The sequence below is a fragment of the Canis lupus genome, chromosome 11 (assembly GCF_003254725.2).
Source record: "Canis lupus dingo isolate Sandy chromosome 11, ASM325472v2, whole genome shotgun sequence".
NCBI classification, from domain to species: domain Eukaryota; kingdom Metazoa; phylum Chordata; class Mammalia; order Carnivora; family Canidae; genus Canis; species Canis lupus.
The window spans coordinates 60,070,175-60,090,217 of NC_064253.1; the positions used below are offsets into that span (position 1 = coordinate 60,070,175).

Genomic DNA, 20,043 nt, shown 5'->3' on the forward strand with positions numbered 1-20,043 from the left:
GTGATGTAAAGTTAGATTACACAGATTTGAATAGTGATTCACTCACTGTGATTTTTTGTACACATCTTACCTCTATGAACTTTACTTTCCTCAGGAAATTATAGTAGACATAAAATGAGTATTATGTGTGAACATATTTATAAATTATAAAGCCCTAAACCAATTATATTGTTAATGATTGCCATGACATAAAATCAAATACATAGATATTTTAATAATAAATTTATTTTTTTATTGGTGTTCAATTTGCCAACATACAGAATAACACCCAGTGCTCATCCTGTCAAGTGCCCCCCTCAGTGCCCGTCACCCATTCACCCCATCCCCCTCCCTCCTCCCCTTCCACCACCCCTAGTTCGTAGATATTTTTAACCAATTAGGCACACTCTCTCCAAAATGATGATATTCAAAAGTGGGGTCTGTGGGTCCAATAAATTGGAAATAACAGATGTTTGTTAAAAATGCAAATAGTTCTCCCTTGCTTCAGAACTATATATCACAATCTCAGGAAATGGAATACAAAAACCTATATTTTTAATAAGCTGTCAATGTAATTATTAGACATCTTTAATCCTCTCCCTTATAAGCCAGAGGAGAAATTCAAAAAGCTACACTCACAGCTGTTACCACAACTCCACTGGCACTGACACACTTGTTGCCCCTCCTCCAATGATCTCTCACTGCATGTGATAATAGGTAGAGACTCATTAAACTCACAGGAAGTTTTCTCTTCTGGATCACTCCAGGTATATAAAAGAAAAATGGACAGGACAAATTGGACAGAGATTGAGTTCATTCTGCAGGGACTTTCTGAGTACCCAAGAGTGGAAAAACTCCTTTTTGTGATGTGCTTGATGATGTACCTGGTGATCCTGCTGGGAAACAGCACCTTGATCATCCTAACTCTCCTGGATTCCCGGCTCCATACACCCATGTACTTCTTCCTTGGTAATCTTTCCTTCCTAGACATTTGGTACACATCCTCCTTTATCCCCTCAATGTTGATACACTTCCTATCACAGAAAAAAACCATCTCCTTTGCTAGATGTGTTATTCAGATGTCTGCCTCCTACACTATGGGGTCCACAGAGTGTGTGCTCCTAGCAGTGATGGCATATGACCGTTATGTGGCCATCTGTAACCCTCTGAGATACTCCATCATCATGAGCAAGGCACTGTGTATTCAGATGGCAGCTCTCTCCTGGGGATTGGGCTTTCTCAATTCACTGACAGAAACTGTTCTTGCAATACGGCTGCCCTTCTGTGGAAAAAATGTCATTAACCACTTTGCTTGTGAAATATTGGCCTTTGTCAAGCTGGCTTGTACAGATATTTCCTTGAATGAGATTACTATAATGTTGGGAAATGTAATATTTTTATTTTCCCCATTGCTGTTAATTTGTATCTCCTACATTTTCATCCTTTCTACTGTACTAAGAATCAATTCAGCAGAAGGAAGGAAAAAGGCCTTTTCTATCTGCTCAGCCCACTTAACAGTAGTGACTTTGTTTTATGGGACAATCCTCTTCATGTATATGAAGCCAAAGTCCAAAGACTCTGCTTTTAATAAATTGATTGCTCTGTTCTATGGAGTAGTCACTCCCATGCTCAACCCTATCATCTATAGCCTGAGGAATACAGAGGTACATGGAGCTATGAGAAAATTGATGACTAAACACTCATATTGGAGAAAAGGATGAGAAACTTACTTCTTTGAGTTCATGCTCAAAATAAGCTCATAGATTCAAGGCAAATGCTTTTAATATAAGTAGAACAAAAGAAATATTGTATGCAGAATCACAGAATTTAGGAGTCGGAAAGAAATTTCAAGATAGTAGTCTAACCTCACCTTTTTAATGAAAATGACTGTTATAAAAAATTTAGAGACAACTGGTATAAGACTTGAGAGTAAACTTTAAGAAATAAGAAAAAAAATAAAATTTGTCTTTTTCCCAGTAAATCCAGTATAGATCTTCTTCAACTGATGGGGTTATGTCCTGATAGATCCACTGAAAGTTGAAAATATCATAAGTCAAAAATGCATTTAGTATGCCTAGTCTACTGAACATCATAGCTTAGCCTAACCTACCTTAAATGCATTCAGAGCACTTACATTGGTGTACAGTCTGTCAAAATCATTTCACACAAGCCTGTTTAAAATTAAATATTGAGTATTTCATATAACAATAAATTATAGGAGGACTATACTGAAATTGGAAAACAGAACGGTTGTACTGGTACAGAATGGTTGGGAGTGTATTGGTTATTTACCCTTATGATCATATGACTTGGACTGGAAGCTGCGGCTACTGCCTAGAGTAATAGGAGAGTATCAAGAGCTGCAATGTTGCTAGCCCAGGGAAAGATCAAAATTCAAATCTCAAAGTACTGTTTTTACTAATCACATTTCACTTTCACATCATCATGAAGTTGAAAAATCCAAGTGAAACCATTTTAAGTCATGGACCATCTATACCTTTATCTACTGAGTAAGTAAAGCATTTTTAAGTTCCCTTTTGAGAGAACTACTTCAGCTTTTCTGTTTGTCTGTCTATTACTGACTTTTGTTTTACCCAAGGACATGATCTGGCCCCAACCTCATTTTTCATGTACATATTTCCTCTTCTTTCCCTCTTCATGTTTCTCACACCGCCTTTAGTTCTCCAATTATATTATGTTCTTTCCATACCTAAAGACAATAGCATATGCCACTTCATCCCCATCATCACATTTCTCCTCATATGGTAACAATCTAGCAATCTCACTGAAGACAATTCAAGTGTTAGATCTGCAAATCCTTCCAAAATTTACTCAGTTAGTTAGTTGTTCCATCTTCTATTCTGCCTTTAATTTTACCTCTGTTATGGCAATTTTCCTTTTATATTAAATCATTTGTTAGATTCTGAAATCACCCCAATAGCAAAACTCACTGTTCTCTGTGTGAAGTCTAATGTCAAATAAACTTAAAACAGTAGGCAATAATTAACTACAGAATTAACTTACATTCTTAAAGAATAGTAAAATGTAGTCCAAGTACTTGATATAATACAGCGAGATAGAGAATTAGAAACTATGTATTATTTCATTGGCTAAATAAAAAATTCAAAAGATTTTGGTAAGGGATCAGCTAATTTTAAATGTATGGAAATATGAGGGCAGATAAATGATTGATAAATACACTGAAGAGGTCATCTGGACTGGGTAAGACAAAAATCATATCAATGTATAATTATTCTCTAATAAGCAATTGCTAAGAAAAAAGATCTCTCAGTTGCATAAATCTTTGTTTAAGAATACTGACAATTTCACTATTTCAGTAGCGATAGTTTCATTTTAAATATTTTCCTTTCAATAAAAAAAGAAAAACGCCTGACTGGTATGAGGTGGTATCTCATTGAAGTTTTGATTTGTATTTCCCTGATGCCATGTGATGAACATTTTTTCAAGTGTCTGTTGGCCATTTGTATGTTTTCATTGGAAAAATGTCTGTTCATGTCTTCTGCTCATTTCTTGACTGGATTATTTGTTTGGGGGGGTTGAGTTTGATAAGATATTTATAGATCTTTTAGACTACGCTTTATCTGATATCATTTGCAAATATCTTCTCACATTCTGTAGGTTGCCTTTTAGGTTTTGTTGTTTTTAAAAACTTTTTATTTATTTATTTGAGAGAGAGAGAGCATGAGCAGGAAGGGAGAGGGAGAAGCTGGATCCCTGCTCAGCAGGGAGCCAAATGTGGGGCTTGATCCCAGAACCCGAGCTGAAAGCAGACACTTAACCAACTAAGCCACCCAGGTACCCTGCCTTTTAGTTGTATTGACTGTTTCCCTTGCTGTGAAAAAGCTTTTTATCTTGACGAAGTCCCAAGATTTCATTTTTGCCTTTGTTTCCTTTACCTTTGGAGATGTTTCTAGCTAGAAGTTGCTGTGGTCAACATCACAGAAGTTGTTGCCTGTATTCTCCTCTAGGATTTTGATGGATTCCTATCTCACATTTAGGTCTTACATCCATTTTCAGTATATTTTTGTGAATGGTGTAAGAAAATGGTCCAGTCTCATTCTTCTACATGTGGCTGTTCAATTTTCCCAACATCATTTTTGAAGAGACTGTCTTTTTTCCATTGCATATTCTTTCCTGCTTTGTTGAAAATTAGTTGGCCATAGAGGTGAGGGTCCATTTCTGGGTTCTCTATTCTGTTCCATTGATCTATGTGCCTGTTTTTGTGCCAGTCGATACCACACTGTCAGGATGATTACGGCATTGTAATGTAGTTTAAAGTCCAGAATGGTGATGCCACCAGATTTGGTTTTCTTTTTCAATATTCCTCTGGCAATTCAGGGTCTTTTGTAGTTCCATACAAATTTTAGGATTATTTGTTTCAACTCTGTGAAAAATATCAAAGGCATTTTGATAGGGGTTGTATTGAATGTTTAGATTGCTCTGGGAAGCATAGACATATTAACAATATTTGTTCTTGCAATCCATGAGCATGGAATATTTTTCCTTGTCTTTGTGTCTTCTTCAATATCTTTCATACGTGTTCCATAGTTTCTAGAGTACAGATCCTTTACCTCTTTGGTTAGGTTTATTCCTAGGTATCTTATGCTTTTGGTGCAATTTTAAATGGGATAGATTCCTTAATTTCTTTCTTCTGTCTCATTGTTAGTGTATAGAAATACACTGATGGGGCACCTGTCAGTTAAGAGCTGCCTTTGACTCAGGTCATGATCTTAGGGTCCCAGGATTGAGCTCCACATCAGGCTCCCTGCTCAGTGGAGCTCTGTAGTCTCACTCTCACTCTTTCTCAAATAAATAGTCTTTTTTTAAAAAAAGAAGAAATTCAGCTGATTTCTGTGGGATGATTTTATGTTCTATCACACTGCTGAATTCCTGTATGAGCTCCAGCAATTTTGGGGTGGAGTCTTTTGGGTTTTCCACATAGAGTATCATGTCATCTGTGAAGAGAGAGAGTTTGACTTCTTCTTTGACAATTTGAATGCCTTTTTTTTTTTCTTTTTGTTGTCTGGCTGCTGAGGCTAGGACTTCTAGTACTATGCTAAAGAACAGTGGTGGGAGTGGACATCCTTGTCGTGCTCCTGACCTCATATGTGGAATACAAGAAACAGCACAGAAAATCAGAGGGGAAGGGAGTGAAAACTGGTAAGAAATCAGAAAGGCAGACAAACCATGAGAGACTCTTTAACTATAGGAAACAAACAGGGTTGCTGGAGAGGAGGTAGGTGAAAGGATGGGATAACTGGGTGATGGGTATTAGGGAGGGAATGGGATGTGATAAGCACTGGATGTTACATGCAAATGATAAATAAATGAATTCTACATCTGAAACTAAGGATGTGCTATATGTTGGCTAATTGAATTAAAATAAATAAATAAATAAAACTTTAAAAATCTCCTTTAAATTGCTAATGAACAATCATATGCAATTTTATTTTGTATGTGATATCATATCATGTTTATATGATATATAGTTGAGCTGCCTGGTAGTGTCACAGCCTGAACTGGATGAGGAGAGCATCTCATCAACAAAGCCAACCATTTCATAGACAATTGTCCTAAATTTCTCCCTAGATAACATCATCCACACCTAGGATTCAATTTCCATCTCTGTGCAAAAGACTTCCCAACCTATGTATAGCTTTGGTCCTGTTTCTCACCTGAACTTCACTAATCTGTCTTCACCTGGAAGTCTGACCATCAATGCATAGCAAACCAGGCAACCAATTTATATCCCTAGCTTCATGAAGTCATCATCCTTAAGTTTCTCCTCTCACCCAATCAAAGGCTGCATCTGAAATCTTTACTTAGACTAATGGACCAATCATCTTTGGTGACTATTTATTCATCTCTGAGAAATCAAATCCAGCCCTACAACATTATAATTCCCATATTCACCCTATCTTCTTCATTCCATTGCTTTCTGGATCCAAGCCATCACAGCAATTTTGTTGACTCTGGTGACAATGTCATGATAAAGAGCAAATATGTTTTATACACTGACCTCACATTTAGACATCTGGTCCATAAAGTATACACAAACACTACAAATCCTGCTGAGTGTACAATTTTAATTCTTTGTATATTGTGGTTTATATAACAAGATATTCACGTATTTCAGTATTTCACACAATTTTAGTGGGTTTGGGATATTGTACATCTTATAATATACATATCATCCATTTTCTTTCTAAGTGCTGATGGGTTCATTTACACCCTTGGATTTAAGGAACTAGGTGTCAAGGGAAAGCACAATAAAAAAAGAGAAGGGTCGGGGCACCTGAATGGCTCAGTGGTTGAGGGTCTGCCTTTCGCTTAGGTCATGATCTTAGGGTTTTGGGATGGAGTCCCACATCAGGCTCCCTTCAGGGAACCTGTTTCTCCCTCTGCCTGTGTCTCTGCCTCTCTCTGTGTCTCTCACGAATAAATAAATAAAATCTTGAACAAAAAAGAAAAAAAGGGAAGGGTAGTTTCATGAAAACATCCTGTGGCTTCTTTGAATTCACAAAATAATGTCGGCACTCTAAGACCAACAATTAAACTTTCTGGTATTTTTTCCAGACCAGCACTTCTACCCCATTTCTATTCATGATCTATTTGTGCAGACCTTTCTCACTTGTACATAGCATTCACATCACACACATCTATCTGCATGCACAAATATATCCACACATGTAAAACATAGTTACACTTTGTATTATATGCAGTTACTTCCATTAAATTTAGCGATGTTGAAAAAAAGATTGTACTAGTTTCCTACAGCTGCCATATCAAAATACCACAGATTGGTTGCTTAAACAACAGAAACATACTTGCTCATGCTTCTGGGAGCTAGAAGTCCAAGATTAAAGTGTTGGCATATTTGATATCTTCTGAAGCTTCTTGGCTTGCAGATAGCCACCTTCTTGCTATGTCCTTTACTCTGTATTTGAGCATCCCTGGTGAATCCATGTGTGTCTAAATTTCTTTTTACAATGACACAACTCAGATTGAATGAGAGCCCACACTGACAGCCTTATTTTAACTTAGTCAGCTTTTTAAAAGCTGTATCTCCAAATATAGATATACAATCTGAGGTACTGGGGAGTAAGAGCTTCAACACAAGTTTTGGAGGGACATAATTCAGCCTAAAACAGAGGTTAATCATAAATAAGCTAAAAAGTCTACTATAGTTATTACATTTGTATATTACATGCACATAATTTTGAATATTAACAATACACTAACTTAATGTTATGTTTATACTCTATAATCCAAAACAAAAATTAAAATTCATCATCATCAGACCTATTTGTATAAGATTTCAGATATGCTTATCTAAGAGGTATCTATATTATCTTAGAGTTTCAGCAGTCAGTCAAGGAGGAAACTTAGGAAATCATACATCTCATTTAAAATGAGTGTCTCTCTGGGGCACCTGGGGGGCAGAGTTGGTTGAGTATCCTCCAACTCTTGGTTTCAGCTCAGGTCGTGATCTCAGGGTTGTGAGATCAAGCCCCATGTTAGGCTCTGCACTCAGTGTGGAGTCTGCTTAAGACTCTCTCTTCCTCTCCCCCTGCCCCTCTTGTTCATGCTCTCTTGATAAAATAAGTAAATAAATCTTTTAAAAATAATTGTCTTCCCCCATTATCCCAATGTTCTATTGTGTATTGACCACTAAAACATTCCTCAGGTTAATGTTTACTGATATTATTTGCTACTGGGGATTTAAAAAGCACAAAGAGGGTTCCTAATCAGCAATTTTTTCACAGCTGCTTTCACCTCTTTGTTCCGTAGACTATAAATGATAGGATTCAACATGGGGGTTAACCCAGCATATACCAGAGCTATAAATTTATCTATTTCTTGTGAATCCACAGCCAAGGGCTTCAGGTACATGGAGAGAGCTGTCCCATAGAACAAAACCACCACAGTCAAGTGGGCTGCACATGTTGAAAAGGCTTTGCTTCGACCATCCACTGAGCTGATTCTCAGAATGTTGGAGAGAATGAACGCATAAGATATACAAATGAGAAGCATCGGCATAGGAAGAAGAAGTACGCTAATCAACAGCATGATTAACTGCACCCTGGAAGTGTCTACGCAAACTAGTTTCAACACAGCCAGAATTTCACAAGTGAAATGATTGATGATGCTATTTCCACAGAGAGACTGATGCAGCACAGACATTGTTTCCACCAAGGCAGTGAGGCAGCCTGTCACCCAGGAGCCAGCTGCAATCTGCACACAAACCCTCCTATTCATGATGACAGGGTACCTCAGAGGGTTGCAGATGGCCACATACCGGTCATACGCCATCATGGAGAGGAGCACACACTCAGTGGAGCCCATGGCAAGAGAAAAGTACATCTGAATGGCACATCCTGAGAATGAGATAGTGTTTTTCCCCAGAACAAAGTTTGCCAGCATTGGAGTGAGAGCAGAAGAGGTGTACCAGATGTCTAAAAAGGAGAGGTTGCTGAGAAAGAAGTACATGGGTTTGTGTAGGTGGGAATCCAGGATGGTGATGGAGATCAGAATTATATTACCCAGCAGGGTGATCAGATACATCAGCAAGCACAGCACAAATACGATGACCTCAACTTTGGGGTAGTAAGTAAATCCCAGAAAAATAAATTTTGAAATGACTGTCAAGTTTGTCTTGATCATTTTATGCCTTTTTGGCTACCTGCAGTAGTGAATAAAAATATACATTGTATATATTTTAAAAATTAAATTCTACCAACTTTTCAGGGGTTTTTGGTAGGGGTATTTCAAAAGAATCATTATTCTGGCAATACCATAATAATTATTCATTCATTCATTCAATATTTATTGAATACAAGTCACTGAAGATCTAGATTTGGATTACATAAAAAGCTGCTCTTGGGCAACTCACACTAGAATATCACACAGTCAAGTAAAGAAATAATTACAGTAACATGATATAAGTATGCCCTAGAGTACCAGGAGAGCACAAAGAGTAAGAATCCTAACTCTATGTTGGGATGTACTTAGTGAGACATTTTGAGACTTAGTTTAATCAAAAAATGCATTAGACCTAATGGAGTAAGGACCACAGGAGGTTTGCTGGGGAAAGAAAAAAATTTCATAAAAGTTACATTGAGGAAGGATTTAGTTGCATTTCATAAACCTGCCAATTACGTAATGTAATATAGATAGATGTGTTGTACACTAAGGAATATAAATAGATAAACATGCATCCAGTCACTACAGTATCACCTGATTTCCATCTTCAGGAAGGCATTTTTGAATATGGAATAATCCTGAACCCACTCATAGAAACAAAATCATTTTCAACGTTCAGTATTTTATGTTGCAATTCAATTTACTTATGATATGTGTCACAACTGGTCACGTATGGAGATGGTTTTTAAAACACTGTCCTACAAGTGGATTTCAAATGAAATCAATCACAAGTAGTCAGGCCTTACCTCCTCATCATTGCCTACTTCTCCCTCCTTCTCATCTCCCAACAATCCACCTCCACACTCTGCTCTGAAACAACCAATGTGTAGTTCTTCTTACTTACCATGCCATTTTATATTTTTATGTCTTTAATCAACAGTTTATCTACATGAAGTGGCCTTTGTCCCCAGCTCCAATTTGTCTTTCATGAATATTTACCCAGTTATCAAAACTGTATGCCAGTTTCTGAAGTACAGCTTCATTCTTTATACATACTTATGTTACTCAAGTATATTATACCAAACTGAGGCCATATATGCATGACCCAATTGCTCCCACCCTTGGTAAAAGTGAGTTTTTCAAGAGTTTGTTCCCCATAATATTAGAAAAGTAATAATTCACATTTAAGATTTTTAATAACGTAATACTCCCTTGGACATGGAAAATTTTGATACATATTCAAATAAGTACATTTTCACTAGCTCTCTGTGTCAAAACAAAAGCCTGAGGATTTCTCAACTTGTCACTTACACCTGCACTCTTTTCACAACATTAAAGAAACTAGTTCATTTAAGAAACAAAGATGATAAAAAAAAAGAAAAAAAAAGAAACAAAGATGATAAGCTCTTAGCTTTAAATATGGAATGTACAGTGAGGCCAGGGGAGGCGATAACCACTTGTACTCTTAGAAGAGCTTGAAATGCTTCACAATCATGCTCTGTAGGGTTTTAGAGCACTGTCCTCTGAGTGTGAGAATTGGGCTTAAATCTTGCTGTGCTATTTACAAGTACACACAATTAGACAAATCACTTGGCCTCTTTGAAACTCAGTTTTCTAATCTATACAAGGAGGATGATAATTCCTAAATTAAATGTTTTAAATTCTCCCTCCACCACTCCATTCCATGAACTCTCTAATATTTCAGACAATCACAAAGAATTTATGATTTTGTGGTCTCCCTGATTTCCAGAACCATTGTTGCCCGCTATACTGACCCACTTCTGGTTCACATTGACTCAGATAAAAAAAACCTTAGCACCTTCTTTATAATCTTAAAATTTCAACCCCCAACCCATGGATGAATATAAAACACTTTACTGATCATTTCCAGAAATGTTAATGTTAAACATTTCTGTTCTTTAGTTCACCTTGGTCATCACATACCACTGCTTCAACTGAGGCTTTCTCTATTATCCTTCCCCATTTAGCACCTAATTTTCTTGCTCTAGCTCTGGCTTCCCTTGCTTTCTTTTGTCTTCTTTCTTTACCACTCTCTTTCCTTTCTCTCTTAAACAAAACAATGAGGTCTCTTTTTCTCATGCAGATTGAGTTCCTACTCATTCCCTTACCCTTATCTCATATCCTTATAAGGGTCTCACCAAACCTGTCATTTTATTGAGATACTTTCTCTAAAATGATTTCTGATTCCAGTGCTATGATAATTAAATGTTTTCTAACAGACTTTCCTCTTTCTTTCTAAATGTCAGAGCCAGAACAGACTCCGAGTTCTAATCCAACCCTCTTATTTTAAAGTTGATGGATGTTTGAAGGCATTTAATGACTTATTTGAGGTAAGAAAACCGAAAGCATAAAGCCAAAAGTCTTATCCCATATTCAGGATTCATTTCAACTTGGAATTTTTCCTACCAACTAGTTCCTTTTTAAAGAAAATATCTCTATTCCAGTTTCCTGGCCTACCTGAGACCCATTAATAGGTTTTATAAATCTGAGAATACTGAAAGAAATAAAATACATTTACCATAGCACATGTGATGAGCATCTTCCTTTTTGATTAATGTATGTTTCCATATTTAAACTTGATCTCCAGCATGGTCTTTCTCATGAATCTTGTGTAGTGCTCAAAAAAGTAAAAGAATCTGAGTTTTAAATTAGGACAATATTCCATGAAAATATATCAGAGTGAGTTGTGCAGAGGTATTTTTATTCAGAAAATTGCAATGAAAAAGGATATGGATGCTGTTAGTTTGCAAAAAATCAACCCAAATCTTGCCCGATTCATAAATTCTCAACATACAGAGCTTTTGCTAATTAAAAATATAAAAATAATTTCTTAAGTAAAATAATGACATACATATTTGTTCTTCCAAACTCACCCCCCATGAGCTGCTCCCCAAAACTTCCAAAGGGTTATAACTGTTCTAAGACTACTAAAGTCTCCTGTTGCTATTAGGGACCTTCCAATTCCCATAACAATTTAGTGTTGTGATTCTGAAACATACAGAAGTTAAGAAACTTTCTAGTTCTCCAGGGTATGTTTCTCCAACTTCCATTAACTAATTGAGAACCAAAAATATTAGGTAAAAAAAAAATAAATTATTTTAAGTTATTTGGGTTGAGAAGCATTTGTGCAAGCAGAATTAGAGGAGACTATTTGCCTATTCCATTCCTTCTGTAGATTGCCCTTGAATTACACAGCAAACTGCAAATAACTGTAGAAATGCCTGCCTAAATGGCATCTGAGCTTGTAAAATAACCAATTTATTTTCAGAAATCCACCCAAATATTTATCTGGGAAATAGAAGATAAAACATCCTTCCTGAGCTTTTAAATGGCCACAAAAAGAGAGCATTGATCAATAAAATAATTTGTTACTGTCAAATGCCCATAGATAGACTGTTTCTAGCACAATGTTGTGATTTTATAAAGATCATACAGTAATCTTTGAAGGAATAGTGCATTGGAGTGAGCGCTAGACTTAAAGAGTTATGGGTTAAACTTTAGCTCAACCATTGATTAGGTAAGTGATCTTATACAATTGTAGTATATTAATTGCATTAATGACCTCTATTCTTCACTCCTTCACAGGTCCACCTACTCTGATTTTGGCTCTACAGATGTGACTTGATTTGATCACTGGAGCATTAGCAAATATAATGAAAGCAGAGACTTGTAAAGCTCCTGCACAATTAGGTTAGTCCTCTCTTTTCCATCTCTGCTACTATCATGAAAATATGTCCAAGTTAGCCAACTGGAGGATAAAATGCACACTAAGCAGAACGGAGTTGCCTCAGTTGCCAACAGTCAAGGCTGCCCTACGTTAGCCAGCAGTCACTCAATCCCCAACAAATGAATGAGTCCTAAAACAATCAACAAACCAACTCACAGCTGATTTAAGATAAAAAGATAATTTAGTTGAGATCTCCTGGCTCCAGGGGGTCTCATAGACTTTAATAAATGTTTACTTTGTTATGCACTAAGATTTTATGACTGTATATTAATTACCCTGTACTATTGTAGCAATGTAAGACTAATGTAGCAATAGATGGTGTCACTGCCTGTCCATCACTGACGCATCTGGTCTTTATCCTTCTTAAAAGAATCATACTTTTATTCATTTGTCTATCCCATTTTATGCATAGGAAAATATCCTGATAAGTCCAAGCCTCTTATCTTACTTTCTAAAAGCTTTATATTTTTACCTTTTATACTGAGATATATATTCTTCTAGAATTAATCTTTGTGTATGAGTTGAGGGCAAGATTTATTTTTTACTATGTGCATACTATTTGACTCAACATGATTTTATTGAAAAAGTCCCTGTCCCACTGCACTGCAGTGTCACTTTTGACATTAATTAATTGACCATATGTGTTTGGATATGTTTTGAGCCTCTTGTTCTGTTCTACCAGTTTATTTTTCTTATCCTTGCACCAATATTCCATTGTCTTATTGGCTATAGCTCCATTATAAGTCTTGATTTTGGTCCTCTAAATTATTTTTTTCTTTATGAACGGATTGGCTGGTGCTGGCATTTATTTTAGCATCTGCTTTTCAATTTCACAATATACCTGCTTGTCTTTTAACTGGGATTGCCTTGAACCTCCATTTCAATTTAGAGAGAATTGATATCTTTATACTATTGTATCTTCTAATTCATTAATTTAGGTCTTTTTAGATTTCTCTCAATAATATTATATTGTCTTCTTGTATAAATGACTTACACAAACAAATAAAAATGTCTTACACATACTATATTAGATTTATTCATATAGCTTTATATTTTTGATGCTATTATAAATTGTACTTTAAATTCTCTTTTCTACTTTCTTGTTATTGGTATGTAATAATTTTTCTTTTTTTTTAAAGATTTTATTTATTTATCCACAAGAGACACAGAGAGAGAGAAAGAGAGACAGAATCAGAGACAGAGAGAGAGAGGCAGAGACACAGGCAGAGGGAGAAGCAGGCTCCATGCAGGGAGCCCAACATGGGACTGGATCTCTGGTCTCCAGGATCAGGCCCTGGGCCAAAGGTGGTGCTAAACCACTGAGCCACCCGGGCTGCCCTGTAATGATTTTTCTATGCTAAATTTATATTTAGTAATCTTGGTAAATTCACTTTTTTATAACAATTTTAAGAATATTTAATGAAGTATAGTTTACATTAAATCCACTTATTAATTCCGATAGCTTTAGACCATCTGAGTATTCTGTATACATATAGTGTCATTCATAAATAAGGATAGCTTTGTTTTTATTATTTATATCATTTATCATTACTTTTAGTATTGATTATGAATTCTGACACTATTACAATGTCACATTCAGGAGCTGAGAAAAATAAGGTAAAATGAGAAAATTTCATTTGAAAAATGTAATGGTGCCTGAAGATGGCTATGGACTATTTAAACCTAGGTTTTAGATTACTTAAAAATTAAGATTCCTCCTGTAACACAAACAAGCTGATTACAAAAGACATCAAATATTTCTAGTTCTTTATAGCAAATATAAAGTTTATTTTCTTAGTACTGGGTATAAATGAGCTCCCAGGCATCCTGTAAAATGCATTTCTAATGATTTTAGTGAGACAGAACATAAAAGAATAAAAATATATTTTTAAAAATCTGTCACGTTAAATGTCTAATAAGTATAAAGCAAATTGACAAATTTCAAAGTAAATTATGGAAAACATCATCATAATAGAATATCTGGGTAGAGCTTATCTAGCCAACAGATCTGCAATATGGGCAGATTCTGAGACAGAATTACTTGTGTCCAGGTGATGGAGATGCAGTACCTCAATAGAAAACTTCACATATTTAACTCAGACCAAGGTCAATTGTCCTGATGATTTTATATTCCAAGCTACTTTCTGCATGGGGTCCAATTAATGGGCCCTCACATATCACAGTGCTTCTTTAAAAACTTAAGGTGAAAAAAATATACCTGAGGATAAAACTATTTCCAGAAAAGATGAGAAACTGCTCTGATCTGCACTAGTTGAGACAGCATTATTCATGATAGGTTAGCATGCCTTCTAACTGAACCCAAACATCTAAAAACAAGCACACCGATACTCCTCAAAAAGTATGGATATTAATTTATTAAATTTCGTGTCAAAATTGCAATGACAATTTGCAATTGCATTTTGCAATTCCAGGAGCAGCTAAAGACTTGACATATTTATGTTTCAGGTCAATATTTTTTTATGAGTATCAAGCAAGCTATAGACACAAATCTATATCTGTCCAGAGTAACCCTATTTATTGACATATGGAGAAATTTGGCCCCCCCCCAAAAAAAATATTTATTTACTTGTAGCTTTAGTTGATCTTCCCCCATCATTCATTCCATGTGCAGGACATGGTTTCCTCAAGTCTCAAGGTAACTTAAAAAGCCAGTTAATAGCCCGTTCATAGGAACTTGAGAAACTTCTTATCCTTCTAAAGTCAAGATATTTCATGGATGCAATAACTCAAGATTATATTAAATAAGTACATTTTCCCTGGCTTATAAAATCCCAGAAATTAATTTTCCCGAATCTAGTGAAGAGTAGAAAGTATGGCTTATAATGTCAATCTTTTCAGTCATAGCAAATACATCTTGATATTTTCAAGCTACCTCAGAACTTATGGAATCACAAATGACATCTCATTTTTGAAGATTCCAAGTTATTTATCCTTTAAAATAATAGGAAAATCTCTCATGGCCTTAAAAGTCCATTAGCAAGAAGAATATCAAGGATGATAAAACAGTCTCTGAGCAATGAGAGATACAAATAAATGGAACAAATGAAAACCCATGTGTAAATGCATGACCATCAATCCATTTAACCTTCAAAGAACTGTTGAGTCTTTAGCAATGATGGTGAATAGGGAAGTATTTGAAATTTTTCCTCTTTTCCTGGAGATATTACTCTATTACATTTTAATATTTTTAATGTTAAAGATGAGTAATGGGCCAAAGTTTACAAGGTTTAGAAGATTCCCACATATCCCTCACCTCATGAGAGGCAAAGCCAAAGACTGATCTTCTGATGAAAAAGCAGTGTTCTAGTGAGAAAACAGAGTTGCTTTGCTTTGGATCCTCATTCTTTTGTTATTCAAAAATGACATACCATTTTACATGAATTGGCTGCCAGTCCCTCCACAATAAAAATGAAAAGGACAAATAATTTTTTATAAACATACAATACAGTTTTATTATCTTAACAAGGAGCTACCAAAAATAACAATCATTCTAGTTAATTATTGTGTGAAAAAAAGTCCACAGATCCAAACAAAGTTATTATTATGGGTAGATATTAAGTAATTTTTCAGGGACAACTGAAATCTAATAGAGTATCTCCAAATTTGATAAAAGAACCACCCATTTAACCTGAAGAGTCCTTGGTAGTATCTTGCATGTGCTGATATTATGTGTTCACTGTCTACTTTAGGACACAGATATCACAATGTTGATCTCTATCACAATGATCTGCTATTCCTATCACTTCCCTGGATTCTGATGCTCCTGCTGCTTCTAATAGACTCTACTTTTAGGGTGTCCATATATTAGATCATCCAAGCTAGGCTACTTCACAATGAAGGGGAGAACTAGTACTACTTACACCTGGGAAACTGGCATTAAGTAGACTAGTTCTGAGCAAATAGAAATATCTGCTCACCATTCCAAGGTTGGCTCTATTAGAAACATCATGTTCCAAAGACACAAGATGTTTCATTAAAAAAAAAGCAGGCATCATGCTCTGTTTGTGCCCTGGCTGACAGCAACTACTTAAGCTTTGGTCTGAACCTGATGTCTTCCAAGGTCCAGATCTAAGTTCATGGAGTCAGGCTGCAGAAGAAACAATCTCTGGGCAGATATCATGTTTCTCTGGGACTCAGAGTGATAATAAATTTAAGATACAATTCTAATCTGAGACACACAGTGAATGTACCCCATTAACATAACAAGAGACAAGGGACTAAGGAAGGAGTTGGACGAAAAATAATCTTTATGAAAGCTCATGGTGGAGACTAGGAATAGTGAGAACTGAAGTCTAACTAGGGTTTTTCTTTTTTCGTTTTCTATGCTGTCATTCCCTTATATCTTGCTCAAACTTTCAGTCAGTAAATAGAAGCTCAGAGCTAGCTATAGTTCAGGTAATGAAGGAAGTGTACATCCATGCATGGAATGAAACAAACTGGACCAAGAACTGCATCACCATTGATGACATCAAAGAACAGGCAGAGATGACTGGCTCTGAAGCCTAAATAGTGGTGTGGAACAAGAGATCAGCCACAACCAGTAGTCTCTGAAGACGCCCATTCAGTCACCCTTCACCTATTCTATCTCCCTCTGAATGGCACATTCTCCTCTCCTAAGAGAGTCAAGTAAAGTTTATAAATTGATAGTCTCTCTTTTTCCTAAGTATTTTTCAAAGAAGGGCCAATCTACAATATGGTGGTTCCACTTTCTGGGTTGCTACAAAATGACCAGGTCTAAATCCAACAATCCAACCATGAATCAGTGAAACAACTCCGATCCCATTTTTTTTAAGTCTTATTTGGACAAACAAGGTTCTAGCCAGTTTCTCACTGACCATAAAGATGAGAGAAAGCAATGCCAAGGAGTGACACAAAAAATAATATATATGACCTATCTGGAAAGAAATTCCCAAGAACTCCATCTTGGGAATAAATATATTTCATGTGTATCATGTTGTGAACCTGTTCTACAAAACCTTGAAAGTTTTGAGAGATGAATTTGACACAGCAGCAAGAATCTATCTGTTTGGCTCTTTGGTTTCCCTAACTGATTTCCACATTGTGATTATAAAATTACTTGTCCCTTTCCCATTTACTTGTTAAACACATTTTCTTCAGTAGGTGTTTAACTGCTTCTTTCACATCCTTGTTTCTGAGACTGTAGATTAAAGGATTCATCATGGGAGTCATAACCCCATAGAACATGGATATAAGTTTGTCAGTCGCATCCAAGTCATCTGAATTGAGTGTCTTTTTAGATTTGGGCTTCATGTACATGAAGAGAATGGTTCCATAGAATATTATCACCACAGTCAGGTGGGCTGAGCAAGTGGAGAAGACTTTGCTTCTCCCCTCAGAAGTGCGAATCTTGAGGATACTAGAGATGATTAATGAGTAGGAGATAATAATTAATAGCAGTGGTGTCAATATAAACAATGTCGTGGCCACGAGCATGATGAACTCATTGCCTGAGATGTCAGCACAAGCCAGTTTCATGACAGCCAGAATTTCACAGGAGAAATGATTGATGACGTTATTCCTACAGAAAGGCAATTGTACCACAAACGCCGTTTGTACTGCAGAGTTGACCAGTCCTATGATCCAGGACCCAGTTGCCATGGGCACATAGGAGTCCTTGCTCATGATGACAGGATATCTTAGGGGGTTGCAGATAGCCACATACCGGTCAAAGGCCATCATGCCCAGGAGCACACACTCTGTTGTCCCCATGGCCAAGCCAAGGAACATCTGCACTGCACAGCCAGAGAAGGAGATGGTCTTTCTTTCTGAGAGGAAGCTCACCAGCGTGGAGGGAATGGAGGTGGTGGTGTAGCAGATGTCCAAGAAGGAGAGGTTCCCCAGGAAGAAGTACATAGGGGTGTGAAGGTGGGAGTCCAAGACGCTGATTAAAATAAGGGTGCCATTGCCCAGAAGGATGACAACATACATTATTAAGATCAGCACAAAAAAGAGTAGCTCAAGCTTAGGGTAACCAGAAAGCCCCTTCAAAAAGAATTCCACCAGAATGGTTTGATTTTCCCATTCCATTTTACTGTTTCTCTTTTACCTGTAAGACATTAGAATTTTTTAAAACAAAATATGTATTTTGTTATGATTACTTTCAAATGTGTATCAGTTTATAAGTACTATATCCCCAGAGAGGAAATTTTTTTAAAAAGGAAAACATTAGGGGCAGCCCGGGTGGCTCAACGGTTTAGCTCTGCCTTCCACCCAGGGCGTGATGCTGGATATCAGGGATGGAGTCCCATGTCAGACTCCCTACATGGAGCCTGCTTCTCCCTCTGCCTGTCTCTGCCTCTCTCTCTCTGTATCTTTCATGAATAAATAAATAAAATCTTTAAAAAAAAAAAAGGGGGGGGGGAACATTAAAGAAAAAAAGTAAACAAAAGTGAACCAAAGAGTGGTAAAATATGAAAAAAGGGGGGAATGGAAAAAGGAAACTAACATGTTTTAAGCCACATGCAATATACCACGCAAATTACTTAATCTCATCAGTGCTAGGAGACAGGTATTATTATCCACATTTTACAGATAACTAAAATGTAAATATTAAGTAAACTTAACTAAAGGTAAATATACAGCAAAGCAAAGTACGATTCAAACGTAACTGTCTTCCTTGTTGAAGCCTGGGCTTTTTGTTCTATTTATCATCACATATGTAAACTAGAAGTTGTAATAAAAATTAGCATTGCATTATGTGTAACTGAACAATAAACCATTTTTATTGACTACAAACCACCACACAATAAATCAATGATCTTGCCACTTCTTGAAATCATGTTGTTTACTATCTGTCTTGCATCGTAGCCTGTAAACTTTATAAAGGTAAGTACTTTTTTTGTTTACTTCCATAGCCCCAGTACCTACCACAGGGTGGACACAGAGATAGTCATTCAAAAGTATTTGTTGGATAAAGAAATCAAATGAAAGACAAAATAATGACTAACATTTCTCACTTTGGGTCAATCCTCTGTTAATGGTTTGCTTTTGTATTACCTAAATTAGTCTGAATAGCAACCCTATTAGGCAATTACTATTATTAGCATCATCATCTTTATTAATAGAGAAGGAAAATAAAGCACAGAAAAATTGAGTAATTTGCCTAAAGTCATATAGCTAAATAAATGGTAAAACACAAGCCAGATGGCTGCAGAGTATAAATTCTTAATCGTTTGCAGAGAACTTGGTTTGCAGACTAGAATACCTTGTAATCTTATTGACAATACTAATATTTCAAAAGAAATATCAGACCAAGAAAGGTGACTGTTCAGAAAGAAGCAAGATTTCAACAGAATGATTTGAGAGAAATTCATCTGGATACTTTATATTTTGCTACAAATGTATTGTCATAGAGTTGCATTTAATCCTTATAATCTTTGATTTCCCTTGTGAGAAGTTCTATCTCCTTTTTCATTGCTATTCTTAAGTGATTTTTTTTCTTTATTAGTCTCACAAGGGGTTTTCCTATATTATAGGACTTCTCAAAAAAAGGGAAATGTAAAAAAAAAAAGGGAAATGTGAAATGTTCTTTTCATTGCCTTCTAGATGATTTTTTTCCTTTCCTTTTCTTCTTTAATCCAACAGGTGTGTATTCTTTACACCAACAATCC

General features: G+C 36.1%; 3 protein-coding genes across 3 annotated transcripts; 1 reads left to right on the forward strand and 2 right to left on the reverse strand.

Moving 5' to 3' along the window:
• The first annotated feature begins 761 nt into the window (after nucleotides 1–761).
• Nucleotides 762–1,700, forward strand: LOC112649729 (olfactory receptor 13D1-like). The gene has a single exon (XM_025432135.1). The coding sequence runs from the start codon at nucleotides 762–764 to the stop codon at nucleotides 1,698–1,700; it is 939 nt and encodes a 312-aa protein (XP_025287920.1).
• A 6,022-nt stretch (nucleotides 1,701–7,722) lies between these two features.
• LOC112649730 (olfactory receptor 13F1-like) lies at nucleotides 7,723–8,664 on the reverse strand. The gene has a single exon (XM_025432136.1). It carries the CDS (start codon nucleotides 8,662–8,664, stop codon nucleotides 7,723–7,725), a length of 942 nt encoding a protein of 313 aa, XP_025287921.1.
• Nucleotides 8,665–17,485: 8,821 nt separating this feature from the next.
• On the reverse strand, nucleotides 17,486–18,466 carry LOC112650116 (olfactory receptor 13C2-like). The gene has a single exon (XM_025432785.3). The coding sequence runs from the start codon at nucleotides 18,458–18,460 to the stop codon at nucleotides 17,486–17,488; it is 975 nt and encodes a 324-aa protein (XP_025288570.1). The 5' UTR covers nucleotides 18,461–18,466.
• Between the last annotated feature and the right edge of the window lie 1,577 nt (nucleotides 18,467–20,043).